The sequence below is a fragment of the Melospiza georgiana genome, chromosome 8 (assembly GCF_028018845.1).
Source record: "Melospiza georgiana isolate bMelGeo1 chromosome 8, bMelGeo1.pri, whole genome shotgun sequence".
Taxonomy (NCBI): domain Eukaryota; kingdom Metazoa; phylum Chordata; class Aves; order Passeriformes; family Passerellidae; genus Melospiza; species Melospiza georgiana.
Genome location: NC_080437.1, coordinates 21034064 through 21055005, shown reverse-complemented (window position 1 = coordinate 21055005; position 20942 = coordinate 21034064). Strand labels below are relative to the sequence as shown.

At 38.7% G+C, this 20942-nt stretch overlaps 1 protein-coding gene across 4 annotated transcripts in view; it reads right to left on the bottom strand.

Moving 5' to 3' along the window:
* Positions 1 to 11121: 11121 nt before the first annotated feature.
* PCGF5 (polycomb group ring finger 5) overlaps positions 11122 to 20942 on the bottom strand; it is a 65811-nt gene continuing 55990 nt past the window's right edge. For all 4 annotated transcript variants that reach the window (XM_058028808.1, XM_058028811.1, XM_058028809.1 and 1 more), the window contains one exon: positions 11122 to 20434. In XM_058028808.1, the coding sequence (XP_057884791.1) occupies positions 20387 to 20434 (48 nt within the window). In that variant the 3' untranslated portion in view covers positions 11122 to 20386. The remainder of the gene's footprint in view (positions 20435 to 20942) is intronic.

The window sequence follows — 20942 nt, the reverse complement described above, 5'->3', positions numbered from 1 at the left end:
CCCTTTTGAAGACCAGACAGAGCTGAGTAAATCCTACAGAAAATGCAGCCATTCCAGCAGTGTTTATGTTGTACCCCAAACAGGGATAGCTGACCCTATCCTTCACACCAAATCCAACACAAAGCAGATCAGTGTTTGCCATTTTGGTGTGGAGAGCAGAACTGACACTTGTTGGGCTTCCCTGACACACTCCCAGTGGAAGAGCTTCCTGACATACAGCTGGAGTCTATGGAAAAGGTGCAGCTCAAGGTAACGTGGCTGGCATGAAAAGGGGCATTAACAACACTTCTTTCTGAATGTACTGCCTCTGGAAAAAAGTCAGTGCAAGACTAGGAGCTTTGCCCCATTTAAACAACTGAGTTACACTACATTCAGTAGAGCAGATCCTCATCTGCCTGGAAATACTATGAGAACTTTTATTGCAATGCTTAATAATTTTCTCTTCTGCAAGCTGATGGAGGCTTTGGGGCAGATAGAGGGAGCTGATGGAACAACCTCAGCAGCCCATTCATTAGACCGCCTGTATCACCTGAAAAGGGCAGGATTTTCTGCATAGAATGTTCCACTTCCCCAGTCTCACAGGGCAAATTAGAGTACATCCAATTAAGATATAGAAGACACTTCAGTTAGAGGGAAATAACCTAATCCATATTTCTCTGGGACATGAGAATGATGCATCCATCTTTATTAAAGCAAACAGAATAAGGATAAAACCACTCTGCAATCCAGGGCAGGAAAACAACTCTCAATGTAAACAGAGGGTTTAAATATTATTCTTAGAAGGATTATCTTTTAAAGAATTGCTGAAATGTTCATTGGCTAGAATTGGTGCCTTCTGACTTGTAGGAAATTGTATTTCTTTAAAATGTTTTGTCTTTGTGATAACCTTAGGAAGGGCCATCACACCCCTCATTCTGTGCCTGTTTCACACCTAGTACTCTTCCATTTGTTGGTTGTATTTACAGCACTGTATTTCAGTACTGCTCTGATGAACTAATTCCCTCTAAGAACATTTGGAATCAGAATAATGGAATTGTTTTGGTTGGAAAAGATCTTTAAGAGCATCAAATCCAGAGTTATCCTATCACTGCCAAGTCTACCACTAAACTATGTCCCCAAGTGCCACATCTACACTTCTCAAATACCTCCAGGGACAGTGACTCAAATGCTTCCCTGGTCAGTCTGTTCCAATGCCTGCCAACGCTTTCCATGGAGAAAAGTTTCCTTACATCCAATCTAAGCATCCGCTGGGGTAACTTGACTCCTATCACCAGCTGTCTGGGAGAAGAGGCTGATCCATACCTTGCCATAATCTCCTTTCAAGCAGCTGTAGAGAGCAGTAAGGTTTCCCCTGAGCCTCCTTTTCTCCAGGCTAAACACGCCCAGCTCTCTCAGCTGCTTTTCAGACCCTTCACCAGCTTTGTTGCACTTCTTTGGACACACTCCAGCACCTCAAAGCCTTTCTTGCAGTGAGGGGCCCAAAACTGAATACAGGATTCGAGGTGCAGAGTCACCAGCGCCGAGTACAGGACCTTATGTCTCTGAAAAACCATACAGCAAAACCACTCCAGAGAGAAGAGTTTTCAGGTGGGCTAGGAAACACTCATCGTCACGGATGAGACTTGGGAATTTCATGGAAAGGAGCCCAGGCACGAGGCAGTGCCCACCAAGAGGGAAGGGCAGGGCAGGTGCTGCCACCAGGCACTGCCAGACCCTGCAGTCAGTCCCTGCTGGGGCTGTGGATCTGCTTTGCAAAGCCCCAGACACTCCCAGTGCTGGCTTTCCTTGCTGCACACTTCATTACCCGGGTTACAGAAGCGCTGGGGAGGGATTTGCAGTGAGAACAAGTCCCACTGCTGTGAACCTTTTGTACCTTCCAACCAGGCCCCAGAGCATTTCCCAGCTGCAGGGGTGCCCTGGGGGCTGCAGGGGGGCCCTGGGGGCTGCAGGGGGGCCCTGGGGGCTGCAGGGCCGTGCCACCCTGAGCCCAGTGTCTCCCCCAGGGCTGCTCAGCCCCTGCGTTTCCCTGCACTCCCCTCTGGGGCTGGGCTGCTTTGGGCTCAGCTCTGGCTCGGAGCGTTTCAGTTGCATCAGTGCAGAGTTATTCTGTTCCACAGGCAGCCTCCCAGGCTAATGTGTGAGTTTCAAAAGCTTACTTAGCAAATATCAGATTTCATGTTGTTTCATCTACCGCTTCCCACCCCAGTCTCAAGGCTAAGGACAAAAGCAATAATTTTACTTTACATCAATTTGCTGCTGGTCCCCTTTCCCCTTCCCCAAGATTTCCAAATAACAAGCATTACCATTTCCCCAGCAGGCACTCCAAGCCCACAGCATCATAAAGGCCAAGTGAGGCCATGGCATCTCTTCAGGAACTCAAGAGGAAATGAGACCCAAGACACCCACGAACTGGTAGACTGTAGAAACTATTTCAGCCTGCTCCTGGGTTTAAAGAGTAAGCTGCCAGGACAAAAGGCTGTGGAAAATGTTCTCTCATAAGACTCACAGTAAATGAGAGAGGTCAGCAGTGACAAAGCTGCTAAAGAGACAGTAACTGTAGCTAGTTAGATGGGCTGCTGCCTGGGTCTGATACCTAAGGATTTGTCTGGAAGGTATTTTAACTTTTCAGGGTCTTGTCATCCTTCCTTAGTAAGCTGAAGTAGTTCATACAACAAAAAGATGTTTCCCTTTCTTTTATTGTTAATGTCTTGAACACATCATTGTATCCTCTTTCAGTTTTTTTTTAGAAAAAACAGATGAAGGTAGGTAAAGGATAGAGCAGCAAAACCCTGCACATGCAGCATTAATGTGAACTTAAAATATTTTGCAGGTGGGTAATTATTTCTGTGCAAATTTTCTCATTTAAAATGTTTTAGCATTTGGAATGGCCAGTTCCAACTCTTTCTTAATGTATTTTTTTAGTTAATAACAAAAAAATTTCTATTAGGGTAATTTTATCTTGTCATCTCCAAGTCAGCATCTATCTTCCTTTCTTAGCACATTTCTGTTCTTTCCCTGCTGGAGAAAAGCTGGTGGATTTGCATGCTATTTTCTCACTGACTCATTTTCCAAATATGGCCATTTAACAAATATTATTTCTGCAGGCAGCTATCCCCTTCAGAGCCTTCATAAAGGAAATTACTCAATCAATAAAGTTAATTTTCCCTCCCCCCTGAAGGAGCCACCCACCTCAGCAGATGTTAAGAAACAGACTAAAACAAAACTGGAAACCTACTCGGATCCAAACATCTCTTGCCAATATCCTCCTGCAGCTAAGGTTGAAATTAATACTTTGTCTACACTAGGAAGCACTGCAAGGAAAGAACGTGTTCTGCTTCTTTAATTAGCTGGCTGAAAGATTAATAAAGAGCAGTGATGAGCTCTGGTCCATTCTCACTGTGTTTAGACCCAACCCACTTCCATGATAAATACTGTTTTTCATGTTGAAACAAATGCAAAGTTGACATAAAGTTCAATTAATGATAAAGCCCAATGATGTGCACAGCAAAGATCACCACCATTCTAAAACTGCCCCAGCGGGACAGAAGGAACCAGTCCCATGCCTGCTTTCATCCCAGGAGGAATTCTGCACTGGAAACAAAGAGACTCACCTGGAGAGCTTGGGGAGACCCTGCAGCCTATGGATATTCCTGGGGAGACTCTCAAAGCCACTTGAGTGGGGTCTGTTTTTGCAAACCTGTGGGAAGTAATAATAGCATTGATGACAGGAATGAAATACACAAAACACCTGCTCTCCTTCTCTTCTGTTTTGGATAAGAGAAATTAAAGTCAGCATTGTATATACTAAAAAGGGGACCTTGGCATCTAATCTACTCTGATTTACATTAACTTGATGTTCACAGAGAAAGTGTAGAATTCAACTGAGAAAGTTCAGAATTAGGTGCTTGTACACAAGGATGTGCAATCTCCCTGATTTGAACATGTTGGCAAAGGCAGTGCAGAAATTGGCCCCAGTTTAAATTTCTGTGTGAATCACACTTGGGTAGAAGGGGCACAGATTTAGCGAGTGCATTAGCTGGTCTTACATAAAGTTTGGAAGAAAATAGAAAAATTAAGGCTTCAACTTAATGTTTAAGAAAAAACCAAAAAATGCAGGTGTTCTCAGGAACAATATCAAGACAATTTGGTAACAGCTGAAGCAAATCTCCACAGAGGCAGAAGGCTCAGGGAGGCAAAGAAAAAAAAAAGCACCCAGTTAAGGAGAAGAGGATTTCATAGGAGAAACATGCATCAGAAATTAGTCAGAAATGCAATATTAATGTGGAGCATTTCTCCTTGCAGTATGCAGATTGTAATGGATGAAAGGTGGGAAGGAACTGGGACCATCAAGTCTAAGTCTATGATGTGAACTAAAACTGAGAGAAACACTGTAAATTGGAGAGAGAATGAAAGGAGAAACTGATTTAATTACCTACTGTTTAGCAGGATTTTAGATTAATATAATGCATTCTTAACTGAGTACTGCCACTGAGGGCACTTACAGAACAGCTCAGCTCATATACCCAGAACAATCCTCCTGTCTCTGCAGCATCCAGGCTCTCACTACCACGGGCCCAGCATGGCCTGTTTATGTTACAGGTGGCACAAGTTAAGAGACAAAATGAGCCCATTACCCAGAATTTATCTCTGAGGAATCCTTGAGGGGGCAGCAAATCGACTTGCCCCATGATCCAGCTAGGGCTGGGTGGGGATGCTGCAGATGTCCCAGGAACCTTCCTGTGAGTTTGTGGCACCCCAAGCAGGTGGGATGGGGATTTTCCGGAGTATGGGCTACTGGGGGACGATGTCCCATGCTTTGATGTTGTGTTAATAAGGAAGGGGTTGAGTACTAAGAGGACTTTGCATTCGTATCTGTGGCTGCTGGTTCGGCAGCAGTTTCTATCCTGCTGGCACAATGGGCACTGGGAGAGCTGCTTGCAAAGAAATGAACCACTGTAATTTCAAGAAGAGCTGTTGCTGTTAAAAGGTCAAAGGCAGGTTAATGACAAAGAGAGGGAAATCTTCTCTAAGAAAATCTTATAAGTCAGTACCTGATTTGATGGGAGATCCAAGCTGGAAGGATGGAAGCAGTTTAACACAATGCAGCTGGCTCCTTACATGGGACTTTTGTAGAGAGCAAGAACAGCACTCACTGCTGCTGGGAAGTCAATGGCAAAAGCTTCTGCCTTCAGCAACCCATGGGCTGCTTCAACTGAATTGATAATAAAAGATGGTGGTCAGAATCTTTCTGTGATTTAAACAGATATCTGTGACATGTGTCATATACCATGAACATAAAATGCGGAGGTCCAGCACATTCATACCTACAGCTCAAGAATATGAGTAACTCTTCTGCTTATTGCTGGGCAGCAAAGCACCAGGTCAATTTACCTTTGTTTTTCTACATATCTACCTGCTATAAATGCCAAAATATTCTCACATATTATAAATGCTATATATATAAAAATCAGAAGAGTCCAGCTGTGTCACATATTGAAAAGAACAAAGATTAAGTATATTGCTAGAAATATTTAGCACATAAGAGACTACAGCTGCAGAGCAGTGTTTGGTGTGTCATCCTGCCTGGGCATGGACTCTCTGTTTTACTAACACCAAGCTCCTAAAGATCAGGGCTGATGACAGACTGCACACAGATGGAGTTTCCAGACCTTCAGATAACTCTCTACACCTCCTCCCCAGCAATCACATCTGATCTGCAGCAGCTGTCTCATGCATTTAAGCTCAGTTTTCACCCAACCCTGTAAAGGTGGTTACCTTTACAATTCAAAATCTTGACTTGGACACAACTGAGCCCAGGGAAAGGCTGCTCTGCACTGATAATTAACAGCAGTATATTAGATGCCAACTGCTTAGGGCTCAACAGGAAAATTGCTAAGTACTAATGAACATGGAGAGCATCTATAAAAACATTAACAAGCTTTTGGTTTTTTCCCTTTTTCCTTGGCTTTTACTTTTATATACTTCAGCTATTAAAAAAAAGTAATTTTTTTCTATTTAATAAGACATTTTCCATTCACAGAACCCTCTTTCTTTTGCTGTAGTTGTATTTGTCATATTTGTAGTCTCTCCACGCCACTGAAGTTCTCCCAGTGTAAGGGGGAAGCTTTGCCTTTTGGTCTTCCAGAACTGGGCTTTAATCATTAAATTTAGAAAAATAAAATGCCTAATGGGGCTTTTGGAAAATTGTCAAAAGGTATTTTTTCTTTGAATGCAAAGCACAAACTCTACATGGATTCCACCCTTGATGAAAGATCAGGGTGTGGGTGAAAGCTAAACAAGCCTTGATCCATCTGATTCTGAAGAACACCTGAGGAACTTTTCCTCCCATTCCTTGGGACGGACACCTGTCAGGGCTTTGTGTCCCACCTGGAACCTGGGTCTGGCATACATCCACAGGGCTTTGCTGAGGGCAATCAGCTGTGTGCTGGGCTGCTGCTCCCCATTCTTATTCAGAATTGCTTCAGCACCTGGGTGTTGCTGTCTTGCTCAGGTGTTTATGGAAGTCAGAAAAATATAACCACCTCCCTTTGTGAGTTTTGCAGAGACACAAGTGGAGCCTCCTAACTTGTCGCTTGGAAGGGATCAGTGACATTTTAAGCAATCTTAATGCAGCATTCATTGATCATAATTCTAAATTTTACTGATGCATGAGGAGAGAGGGATTCAGTTCAGCTTTGGGTCATCAAATTAAAAATGTTTATGTGCCTTGTGGTCTGCTGCACTAGAGGGGCTTGTATCTATAGGCTTTTAGAGATGATTATAATTGATCCTGTGCTGAAGTGGAAGAAAACACATTTGACTTACAGAGTCAATGGAAATAATCATCTCTGAGGACTACATTTGGATGAGTTCTCTGAGAAGCAGGTGACAACCCATGATGATGCTTTTGCTTTTGGGACATTCTATCTTTTCTTAGAAGCTATTAATAGTATGAAGCACTGTCTAGTGCTTACTTTCCTGCAGAAACATTTGATTTACATTCACAAATGTGCACTCCTTACCACTATTCTTATTCCAGTGGTTCCTTGTGGGCAAACAAAAGCAGAGCAGATGATACAGCTGCTGCACCATAGGTGGTTTTCCTTCCCCATGACCTGTGTTCCCAAAGAGTTTAGCAACAAGAAATCTCTGAATCCACAGCCTCAGTCTCAAGCTGATGGCCACAAGACCAACAAGTCTGTTTTCTATCAGAATTTCTGTCTGCAGTCCTATAGGAAGGTTCAGGGGTGCTCTTCTACTGATTTCCAGCTCTTAATGTTAGACTGCAAACAGTAGCTGAAGCTAAGTCTACACTTCCGAGTAGCAAAATGTGAGGACGTTTAGAAAACACAGTTTATCTGCTGGCTGTGTACTTTAACCTGGCAGCAGTTAAGAATCTGGGTGGTATTACAAATGTTTATTGGTGAAAGGTCCCCTACAGTATATTCCATATAACCCATGGACAGACACCTTGTCTACAGTGAACTGAAGGCAGCCTTGCTGGCAGTGCCTTGAGCTCTATAAGGATCCAAAGCCCACAGCCACTGCCTCTGTGCTGCCAGTTTCCTTGCACAGAGCTGCACATAGCTCAGACAATCCTGCACCACTGCAGCTGTGGAGCTCGTGTCCAGCTGGCTGGCACACCCTTGTGTTGGTGTGCTGGGCAATTTCCTCCACATGGTGCTCTCTGGGATGTTACATCCCTGGCAGTTCTTGTCATCACCTTCTGTTGTGCAGTTGGGAGAGATAAGAATTACTGGAGCTGAAGACTGAATTTCTTAGGGCTATTCAAATCTGGTTTTAGCCAGCCTCCTCTCGTGACTAGCAGCAGATGACATCAGGATGAAAATTAGTGTACAGCCCTCTCCCTTAGGAAGACAAGTAGGTTCTCCTATCACATCCACCTCTTTCTCAAAATCTAGAAGATATGAGAAGGAACTCAGAACAATTTAGCTTTTTGTTGGCTTCTTTAAGCAGTGATTATTGTTGTTTCCCCATGATGGGAATTGAGACTATATTAAGGATCATAAAGCATTTTACTCTAATTGTTTTACCTGAGAATTTGTTTGCCATAGAATAGTCTTGCCATAGAGAAGGAGCTGCAGGCAGAAATCAGTGTTTTAAGGCTGAATGTAGATGGTGGGCAGCTCACTGTGCAGTCACTGAAAAGGTTTAATGGCACTTTTCTCCAAAGTCAGGGAACAGACCTGAATAGATTTAGGTGTGAATTCTGATTTCACATTGCTGTTACCTTGAACACTTCTCTTGCACTTAAATTACTTTATTGGGACGAGCTGCTCTATTCTACTTTTACCTATGGCCACGTTGCCATAGCAAAGTCACTCCTCATGTGTATGTTTTAAATACATAACCTACAAGGCCCTTTGGGTTCCTTTGAAAGGCTAGGCATCTATTTTCCAAGTGATTTTCTTGTTTTAAATACAACCTGTAAAACAAATGGAGAGCATGCAACCAGCAGGCCAGTTTGTATTTTCACAACACCACAAACCTATGGACGTGTCTTGCATGTTACACATGTGAGTATTCTTTCAGCACAAGCCTTTATAGGATCAGGAATCTACATAACACATGTTTGGTTTCATGCTGTCATTATGATGTGACACAACACCTTGTTTTTATAGCAAGTACAGAAAATTAAACTATAACACCCCTAGGTCAAAATCAACAGAGCAGATTTTTTTCCTTCATAGTATCACTTCTTTAAATAAGCTATACTAGCGTAATTTATGCATTTATTTTTATATGAACAAAAATTTTGATTAGCAAACATTTATGATTTTTTATGTCTCTGAATAAATTTTTTAAAAAAAGTTAAATTACATGGGCTATGCTTTGAACATGCATTCATCCACTCAAAGTATTAGCCAGAGAGCTCTTTTATAGTAATTTTTCCAAATAATTTAAAACCAAGTTGCATATTGCTTACCTCAAGCCCTGCAGTAATTTTTTTGCTTATTTATATGGTACTCTGGAAAAATCTTTCAGTCTAAGAAGAAAAATTCCGGCAATCAGCAGAACACAGAAACAGGGGTAGGCTGACTGCTGAAAGTTACAGAGCTATTCAGCAGTACAGACCCATGCCATTTTCTTCTCTTGTTTGAGGGGAAAAAGCAGGGGAAAAAGTCAAGGAGGAAGAAAAAACTTGGAGGGCAAGATATGAGGGACATGGCATGGGTGCTTAAAAAAAAAAAAAAGAAAAAAATCTTTCCCTAAGTCAAAGCCATGCAAAGGCATGGCATGCCATCCAGGGCAGGGACATGCACCAAAGATTCCTCTATTGGTTCCCACTGAAATCACAAGATTCCTTTTCCCTTCCCAAAAGGAAATTTCTTTTCCTTTCGGGAAGGGAAAAGGAATCTTGAGAATTTGAAAAAAAGGCTTACAAACACTCTGGAAAGGAGATAGGATCAAATGAAATGCAATTGAAAAAACCTCAACCTTTTATGAATTGTGGATGCAGCAAATTCATTCTTCCCAAATGAAGATGTTGGAAGTGTGCCACTGGAACAAGGTGCTCATATTACATACCGCCAGCACATTTCTGTTGCTCTAATGAAACCTAAATTATGAAATCACTTTTCTTCTGAAAAACATTACTCTTACCTATAATGACATTGCATTGCATATCCTCCTCCAGAATAAGAGAGGGAAAAATAATTAGGGTAGAAAGCAGTGTGAATCATAGTTCCAACAGGGATATTCATGTGCTGCACCCTTGATGTAAACAGCTGTTTGTATTTCACCTAACTTCCTCCTTCTATAAAACATAATACAGCCTTATGACTTATCAGGCATTTGTTACTATTCTTATGAATGAGGTTCCCCCCCCCCCACAATGGTTCTCTTTTTAGCTACCTGAAACAAAGTAATTATTTAGAATAATTTAATCACTGCATTTTAAATGGAAATCTTCCTTGAGGAAAAGTTTGCTATTTAGGAGTAGAATTTTGCACTTCTATGCAATTCAATTTCTGTTTAATAAATAATGATATGACATTATGTAGAAGCATTATGTAGAGTTTGGCTTTTTCTTTTCACTGAGTGACCTTAAATCTCAGGAACACTTTTAGAAGAAGGGAAAGTATTAATTTATGACCTTTGACAAATCTGGAGGTCAAATATCCCATGTGAAAAAGGTCCAAAGAAAGCCACTGAGGCTGCACTGCTTCACCTGCACAGGGTACAGAGCAGCCAGTGGCACCACAGCTGCTCTCAGCCTGTTAACAGACAATTAACAAATTGCAACTAACAAATCCTATTTAATCATATGCATGTATTGCAATGTGCTGCATTTCACATTTTGTGCTCATGAGCAATTGTTTTTTTCCTGCTAACATGTAGAAGGATTTTACAAGAAGATACAGGATGTACTTTGTCCCAGATCATTTTACTCCAATCAGCGTTCCTTTCTATTATTTCCAAATCTGAGCCACATCTCACAACTCAGAGGTGGTGTTGCAGACAAAAGGTCCCAGTTGTCTTGAAAACAGGGTTCCCTACATTGTTTTTCTTTGCAGTAATTCCATATATAGTGTGAATAATGCTACTTCATACCAAGGGCTCACTTGTAAGGATATCCTCTATCTTCCAATTTGCATGCACATTTATTTTACACTACCTTAGAGTTAAAACAACTCAACGACATAATAAAGCTAAGTGCACAGAATAATAAATACTACTGAAACCATATTAACTCAGAAAAACATCAAAAAGGGAGAGAACAAAAAGCACTGAAATTAGGTTTAAAAAAAGTTGCAGAATCTCTATGGGATTGCTCTTTCTTTTTTTCTTTTTTTAAAAAAGCCTCAAGCACACAGTCACACTGTAACTTACCTGGTTATATTTTACAAATGGGGTCCCAATTCCAGACAACTTTAATGTTAGGCAGAACTTTGCACCTGTGAAAATGAACAGTAGCCCTCTATGACATTAACTAGAATAAAATCAGGCCATGAAAAAGCTTCTGTTTTTTCTATAATGATTATATTACTGCATTCTGTTTTCTACTCACACTTCTGTGAGTTGACAGTATGCTTGCATGATTAAGATATAAAGCTAGCAAATGTTTTAATTCAAATATTATTACAAATGACAAAGAAGTCAGATAAAACCAGAGATTTTTTTATTGCACAAAATAAATTATATAGAAACAATGCAACAAAACAACTCGTATTGTAGGCTGCACAACAGATGTTACAACATGAATATATTTATTGCTTTGAGAAAGGAGCAATTCAGTGCTAGTAAGCAGATTAGTTATACTTCTTGCTCATCTAGATTTTTCATAAAATTAATCCAACTGGGCTAGAGGCATCTTGCAGCATACAGGTCAGGCCAAATTGTTGTTTGTTATCATCCATTATAAAGGTGCTGTAAACCCTCTTGACATTAGCATGGAACACCAATTTAGCATCACCAGTAGTGAGCCATACAGGTAGATCACTGTTAGAAACATCATTACATATCTGATACATTTATACACAAGTCCTAGAGGCCCACTCACAGGCTTTGCATGAGCTGTTGTTTCAAAATAAATCTTGCTTACAAATGTGGATGCAGATTTGAACAGGCTTCACTCTACATCAAGAGGCACAACCACGAGGTTTTGCCAAAAAACCCCAAGTACAGCACTTGCTGTCCCTAAATGGAAAATTGATCACTAGGGCTGACTCAGTTATAAGTGTCTCACTTTTTCTAGGGCCACACTCAGATTCCAGATTAAAAAACTCCTCACATTCCTTTGGTAGAACTGGGTGAAATTTACAGTGCTTTTTAAACGTACTTCAAAACACAACATATTTGGTTCTTCAAAAGATACAAGCATGCAGCACTGGTACTGCACTCAGATCACATGGATTTTAAACTGCTACTTTGTGGACCCTGAGATGTTCACCCTAATGAATTACTACAGAAATCAGCTCTTAACAAAAATTATAAAAATGGGCAATGTTCATGTAATAAAACATATCAAATCCTGATCAACTGCAGATCTTTGCAAAGCATGAACATAAATGAGAGAATGCCATTCCAAATGTTTATAATCTGAGTCAAATTCTCCCCCAGTTTGTCAAAGACACAAGTATTTACTCAGTTGAGTTCCTACCAATGAATTCTACTGCTAGTGTACACATTATTGCAAAACTTACTCATGAGAAGGTTAGTATAATAAGAGTAAATTTAAGCAATATTAGTCACCCATGAAAGGAAATTAAGTGAGGAAGTGGGAAGCCTGGCTCATTTCAAGTCTCAGCTACAAGGATAATTATAGAAAGTCACTCCACTAAGGTCAAGCTGGAGAACTTAACTGAGCATCAGGCCCATGAAGTATATCTCTGTAGAATCCCACTGAAATAAGTAAAGAGATTTTGGATTGTACACTAATATGTACACAAACAAATATGGTTGTCACTCTTTACTATACTTTAATAGAATTCTTTACGTATTTTTTCTTCCCTGAAACTGTGTTAATGCATTATGATGAATCAAAACACAGTTGAAAGTGAGGTTTCAAATAGCTGCAAAATATTATCAGAAGTGAATTATTCTGAATTTTAAAAAATAGTATTAGCCCAAATTCTCAGCATCTTTAGTGATGCCCTCACATTCCATGCATGTACCCAGCAGCAGTTTCCTTTCAAGGAAGGTGAGTATTAAACTTGACTAATCTTGCACACTTTTTCATCGAGGGGACTCTTCATGAAACACTGTATGTAAAATTCTGTCATCTTATAAAAAATGTTAGTAACACAGTAAGATTCAACTAAACAGCCAGATATACCCTGAAATGTCCATTGAAACACATGCAGCACAAAAAATGATTAGCATTTTTTATACTTATTATGAAGTAGAAAAGTTATAAGGCAGGATGAAGCTAATATCAAAGATGAAAAAACAGCACCACAAGCCTGTGTTTTGCAATTTCTTTCTGGTTGGACACAATGTATTATCATAGTCAGATACAACTGATTAATGTGAGAAATGCATTTAGCCCAGCTGTACTAACTATACAGCTTCACACAGAATAAACATTCCATAAATCAAAAGAAATTGCATTTGAGCACAAAAAATAAAAAATAAGTAAGTGATTCTCTAAGCAGCATTTTGTTTTCTTCTTTTTTTTCCAAAACATTAACATAGATAGATATTGGACTGATTAAATATCTACAAGTGCTTTTCCTTTACAAAAATACATATATTCGTAAGAGTAGGATAGACTGTCATTAACAATGACCTGTGTTTTTTTCACTTCAATTTGAATGATTTATAAGCTAAATTTTACAACCACAAAAAGGTTTATTTGTAATAGGATGTTATCACTTTTGACAAAAAGCTTAAAACATTTCATATTTTAAAACAAATTAGCAACGTAAGATCACAATATGTTCTATGAGCTCCTAAGTACTGTGAGGGCTGCTTTATTAAAAACTGGTAACTACTGATCAAATGCAAGGAAGCATTAGAACATTATTACTGCTCACCATAGGCTCCTTTCTTTTTACTTGGATCACAGCTTATATAAGGACACTTAGGCCCCCACCCCCAAAAAATCCATTGAGAGTAACTCTATATCATCTATTCAGTAGCCTGGAACATCCAACAATTCAGGCTTTGCATTAATTTAAAAAAATGCAAAATATTTTCCTTTTGATAGTTAAGTCTGCAATAAGGGAAAAAATGATGCATTGCTTCATGTTTGTGCTAAGAAGCTTCTATTTGAGAAAAAAATATGATCAGTAAGTATTAGAATGAAATCTTTCAGCCAGCTAAATAATTATATTGACCTATTACTTTCCAGTTTAGTTACCCACTATCCTGGAAAGGGAAATCAAGATAATTTGGATTTTTTTATTCTCTCTGTTTTATACTTCACAAGTAAAATAATCACTTCTTACTAATCAATGGTCTCACATCAAGGACAGCAATGCCATTTGCTAAAAAAATAGCTATAAAAATCTGTAAAACATACTTAATATCTTCTCATTATCCTCCAAATCAGTCCTTTCCACCCTCCAAAATATCACTGAACTACAACTAGAAACCCCAAAAGTAGCTTGGTGACTATTTTGTGCTTTGGAAGGTTTACAGGATTGACAGCACACTGAGTTTTTTGTTAGTTCACAGGCCAGGTATAGCAGACACATCAGTAAATGCAAGCCTTTGTGCTTTTCCTCAGGAGCATGAGCTGGGACTCAGAGCTACTCTATGTCTGTTGACTAAACCTCAATGCTATTCCTGGTGTTTCTTTCATTTCTAATTTGTTTTGGAAACTGCTAGGTGTGCCTAATCCTTCAGCTTGGTGACACAGACAATTACCACTGGTTCAGCTCTGCTTGACTGACTCCAGGTACCTCTTGACATTTTAGGCACTCCAGGAAAGTGTCAATGTCATATTCCAAGTTCATTTCTGGGTGGCATTACCTTTGGTATTAAATAGGTCCCTTAAAACTATCAGGCAATCAGATTATCCATAAAAATAGTTTATTTTTAAAAAACCCTAGTTTTTAAGAACAAACTAAGCATCTGACAACAAAGAGTAATTTTAAATCAATAAGTGTGTGATATTTTTTCAGTAAAAATGGAGCATGTTTCATTTTACCACAACAAAATTCAGGAGGCAACAAGAACAATATCTACCATACTCAATATAATACAAAACTGAATTTTAAGAGTAGAATACCATTATAAAATATGTGCCTTGCACTTTGACAATAACCATCTTCATTACAACTTCATTTGTAATAAAACCCTCAGTATGTTAACTAGCAGCAAAACCATTTTACTGTGCAGCTATTTTGTATATTGTAGAGTAACCTTCTCTCAACTCTTTGCTTTACACTGTCATAAGGAAAAAGGAAAATGCACAGTAGCTACTTCTGTTCACCTCATCCTGTCAACTGTCAGCCGTGTTAGAAGCATGTCCTAAAAATACATGTAGAAGTTACTTCAAAGAACAGGACCTAATGGTTCAGAAAAGCAAGCAAAGTCAAACCAATGCCTATCTTTGGTTAAAATGAATGTAACAGCAAAATCTACTGCTCTACAGACATCTCTCATTCCAGAATTTCTCCTCCATCCTGATCTTACCAAACTTTGTCTCCTTCTGCAAATCCAAAAGATAGCCTGGACATTTCTACCCATGTAAAGAGCTCCTCTGCTTCACTCCCCTCCAGGACCACAGAGACCTAAGTTAAAAAAAAGCTACCCAAATGCAAAAGATTTATTGCACATACCTTGGATAGAAGGATCTTTTGGGAATTAATTAATTAATTAAATAATTTACTATTCTGCAACCTAAGGTTTTAATCTGACCTACAGACAGTGCAGACAGAAGGTAGAAAAGATCAATAGGTACATCTCCTTATGAAAAAAAAAATTAAATCTTGCAGGATCATCTTTTGAAGGACATTCCTGCAAGGGATGTTTCAGCTCAGGTCTGAAGGTCAGACAACCCCTATGTGACAAAATTAGAGGTAAATGTGCAGTTGGAAGTTTTCACATTTCCTTCAGGTGAATCAATTCCCTCATGTTTTGGAACTCATCCTGGAACACACTCCAGTAGGCTACAATCCCTCCTCAAAGAAGTGTTTTTAGCTGAAACCTGTATAGAAGCATAACCTTGCTCAAATTGACTGTGAAGGATTGAAAATGCAGAGCTGTGAAAACTGCTGAAATCCATGAGAACTGTCTGATAAATGCAACCTGACTGACACCTCATGCGCAATTTCACCTTTATAAGTCCTTAATGTTTTGACTTTTGGGTAGGAAATGGGATGCAGTATGGGAATGGTCAAAAGATGTCTAAGAACGTAGAATTAATTACTGGAGAGAGGGTGCCTGTTTAGACATTTTAACTGAGAAAAATAAGAAGTCAACAGAGCCTCAAGTAAAATGAGAAAGGAATATGCAGCATGATATATGCATTTTTAGAGGAAGCTAAGAGATGCTTTCAATCTGCCAGATTAAGAGAAGTAACTGGACCAAACTCTTGGATAAGGATGTAAGCCTTAATTGCCTTTGCACTTTTCCAGAACAAAAATGAGTTTGATCAGTGAATCAAGAATAATTTTTTTCTGGTCAGTGAATAAATACCTCTTGTCTGCAGTTATATGAAAAAGTAAAAAACCAACAAAGAATTCAACTCAGTGATTAGTTCAATTAAAGGACTAAGCCATGGCCTATTTTTTTTTAAACAGCAGGGAAGAAAAATTGTTTACTTCTCTCACTAAGTCATGTACACCAGTTATTCATGAGAGAGATGAGATGGAACTCTGGACCATTATTTTGTCTGCAGTAAGAGCCTAGCTTATATCTAAATGGAATGGGATAGGATCAGTCTCTTTTCTCCTGCAGACACACTAGAACTGTTTGTGATAAGAGCAGAAAAGTCAAGTCAAGTTGTTGGAACCTATGGAGACAAAAAGACGAAGATCCAGAATTAAAGGGTTCCTCATGCAGAAAACGAAATATTTTCAACATAAAAGTACTTATTTTAATATAATTTCTACTGAGAAAGGCTGGTTTTAAACTATCTAAAAGAACACATTTATTTTTATCCTCTTTTCCCATGAAAGCTTCTCAATACAGTATGCTTATGATATATTCTTGCTGAAAATATTAAGACCATAGATAAAATTCAGAAGCAAATATTACCCTGTCAAATGAAAATAATGGGCTTAAAAGGTATTCTATATTAATAATCAGGCACTTCACTTTGTGTAACATTTTCAGTAAAGTCAAGATAATACTTGTGTAACTTTTTTTTGCATAACTGCAAGCTGGCTGAGTATGCACAATATTTTTCTTGCACTGCACACTCCTAGGACCCAAATCCCCAAAGCTTTCATGTGAACAATACCAACTATAGAGATGAGTCACTTCAGTTATTGCAGCAATATTATCTGGTATTTCATGAAAAAATTCCTTCACAGGACTAGGTCCTTAGCTACCAGGAATGTAGTAATGCATCATGGAAGATATATTTACTGATTAATCATCTAATTCCATATTGTTTGAGATATTACAGATCTTGTTTCTAAATTCTAGCTGATGGCTTGTTACTTAATAAATGCAGCAACCAGCTATGCTCAAAAAAAAGTTGTTTATGATTTTCATTAATGAGCTTTTCACTTCTAGGGGAAAAAAATCCAAGCAGCACCAAATGTGCTAAATAAGGGACAGAAAGGTTAGGTAGTAATGCAGAATTTTTTAGGTCCATCTGCAGTTAGATACTGCTAATATGGAAAAGTCATAGAAACACAGTGGCAGCAACACTTATTTTATATTCCTATGTTTTACAAGGATGCAGTGGTGACACCTTGTCATGGAAATGCTCAGAATGTGTGACTTTAGCCAGGCATCAGTTCTAGCATGGCATATGGTGCAGTCTGAAGGGAATGCCTAGGTACTCATTTCAATTTACCCCATCTTTGGCACACAGGAATCTGCACATGCATTCTCATATTCCTATAGTGCTCAGATACTCTTAATTGGCACAAATAAATCTGTGTATCTGTAGAGGCATGGCACATATGTACTATATGAGTGAAAATTTGCTGTAAAGAAGGCAGTGCCTGTGTTGAACAAGCTGCCCACTTAAGATATGTATTTCACTGGCACTTTACTTTTAAAAAAATGATTAAACTATAGCAGCACTCAGGCACCATGCCATCAAATCAGAAATGCAGAAAGTGTAGGTGGTTAGTTCATGCATTTAATGCCGCCATTCGCAGCTGGGAACGTCGGTTCAGATCTGTCAGTATTTTCCATGCTCAAAATGAAGATTTGCCTTCTGTAATCTAGCTTTAACTTGCATCAAGAAAATACCAGGAATTAAAACCAATGTCCATCTCTGATTGAGAAAATTCATGATTCTCTGAATTATGAATATAGGAAGTTATCAAACAGTCAAAAAAGCTTCTATTAGTTGCCATTCCACCGCCAAGGTAAAATAGTGCTAATTCCAAGGGTCCTGTTAGGTGGATGGATTAAAACTTGTATGTTCCCGTCTTTTAACAACAAGTCTGTTCAAATTTTTTCAAAACAGCAAACACAATTGTTGAGAAAAAAATTGTGCTGCGAACCAAGCAGAAATTATGCTTAAGCATCCTAGCATTAGTTTTGGGAAACTGAAACAGGTGTTTTATGTCAAGCAAATTTACAGTGAAAATTCTGGTATAAAAACACATGAAATATATAAAAATTGTAAGGTGTAATTGGTATGTGCATGTAAATATTTACAAATCATATCCTATTTCTACTGTACAAAACAACTGTATATATTAAAGAGAAGAATGATTTTCAATCAGAAAGCATGCTCTGCTCTTCCAAGCTGCTCCATGAGGTGGACTTCTTTATACAAGAAGAATCTATTTTTTCCGAGAGACTCTGCAGAGAAGGGCCCTCCCTACAAGGAGCACCTTCTTTCTGTCAGGTAGTGCATCACAGGCTGGGTGGGCAGCAGGATGTCTGCTCCCTGCAGCCAGCACGTCCCCCCTGCCTGTTTCTGGGCAAAGCAGGGCCTGTGCTGGCCAGCACACTGCAGAAAGGGGCAGCAGCTTCTTCCTAAACATCTTCCTTCCCCAGTTCCACTGGCATTCCACAATATGTGCAACCTTGACCTGTAATGGCAGGGTTCCTTAGCAGACTGCTATTTACAGCATCTTGATTTCTGCATGTCATATGGGCTTTGGAGTGCAGTGGTAGGATTCAACCCAACTTCATGGGATTCCTAAAGTCACCAATGTTAGAATGCTTAACAACATGAAAGGGGACAGACCTAATCCACAACCTGCTTATTTCTCCTACAGAACATACTACTGTACATGAACATAAACTTACAAAGCCTCACATCTATCTTTTGCATTTGATCCCAAGAAAGATTTTTCACTTTGTCTATCTAAGAATGATCAGTTCACTCTACAGTAGCTTGTGAAAAATTGATTTGGTTCCTTTTTGCTGTATGCAAAAGGCATAAGGAAAGTAAATAGCTATCTACAACACTAGCAGGCATGTACTAAGTAGAAATTACATAACATGACTGAACTATAAGTATCTCCAGAGAATCTGATCAGAAAAACTCAACTGACTTTTAAGCAAAGACAACAGAAGACAGAAAACATAAACATTGCTACGCTCCCTGCAACATTACCAAAAACCCCAAGGAACATCCCATACTAGAACCAATATGCTTGTAATACCTAAGGCAACAATCACTTTTTATCCAGCACAACCAGGTCTTAGGAAAAAAAGATGACCTGAAGAATTATTTTGGTCAGACTGCTAATCTTCAGTATTGCATTACCTCTAATTTTATGGAAATAGTTTTATGATGTGACTTAACTAATGAAAATTTCTGTAATGAATTCTAAACTCCAGATAGTCACAAGAGATACAGTAATGTCATTAAAGCTATATATTTTTTGTCTTAGTATATTATAGACATCTATTCAATCTTAAAAGAAAATATTTATTATGAAAAGTAGTAATTATGAAAAATTTTGCCTTGGCCATAATTTTGTAGAGGAATTTAGTTGTTCCATAGACATTTGTATTATTTTACCTTCATTTTATGGAGGTTTTATTAGAAGAAATGTAATCTGACCAGAAGCCATTTTTCCAAAAATAGCTAATATCCCAAATTCCAAACTTCAGGGAAACCATGGAAAGTGCAATCACAAAGGCTACAATGCTTTCAAGCAATATTAGCAATTTTAAGATTTAAAATTAGTATTTTGAATTACCATGTTCTACACCTCTTGTTCAGTGTAATTAGTCTTCATTCACTGCAAAAGGACTGTTGCACACTCATGAGTGAGCTATACCTGGACCCATGAGAACCTTATCAAGGAAAAGGTAGTGGCCTAATCACCACTTTTCTAAATATATTTTCTGTACAAAATATTGTCAAGGTATAATCCTTAGTTATTTTTACAGTACTCTATGATTTAAACAACAATATTCAGTAAAGTAGCAAGTGTGTGAAACTGCAACACCACATGAATGAGCACTCTGCCATTTTGCTAGTGTAATCAATAGTAGGACCAGAAAAGTTTTCTAACACGCAAGCAAAAATATTCCATAGGTTTTGAGTCTTGACTGTACACTTCATGATTTTGGCTATGATTTGCAGCACACTCTTAAGATACACAAATATCTTATGCACATTTCAGTAGCAGAATGGCACTTGGCTTGCTCTAATAGAAACAACAGAGATGCAACTGACAATTTTAAGAAAGACAATGTCCTTATTTGCATGCTGAAATTCTGGCTGTGTCCCCCCAATCCAGGCACATCCATTCATTGTGCAATCTGTCGATGGGTAAACAAATAGTGCAGGATTCATCTCAGTGGGATCTGGCCCTTTGGTCTAACCGAAGTCAATTCTAGGTCGATACTGAAGTACCATAGGGTAAGACTGAAAACAAGCAAGGGAAAAACAACAACAAAAACAGACAAGAAAGCATGAAGACGTGATTCATAAACAATACAAAGAAAATGCAATTAAAGACTGCCTTTAGAATAGCCAAATCTTATCTCTAAGACAGATGTATATGACAATGTTAAATTCATCCCTGTACTTCAAATCTATTAGCTATTTGTCACTGATATACAGTTTCTGTATCTTTTATATATTTCAATATTTATGTTTTATTATATTTATACTTGGGAGTGCTCAAACAAGTCTGTTTTCTGTGTTGCTGTGTTTGATAAAAAGCAATCTTGACATTTTATACTTTCTAAACCAAAGTATATTTACAGGTGATGTACTTGGAAATTTATATATACAGAGGTTCCATAGCTAGACTATAAAAAAAGGTCAAATTGCTGTCAGCTGTTTTTCTGAGAGATGACCTTCTCCCCAGATCCAAACTCCTTAACCTCAGATCTAGTGATAAGTTTTTATTGATTCCTACTGAAAAAAA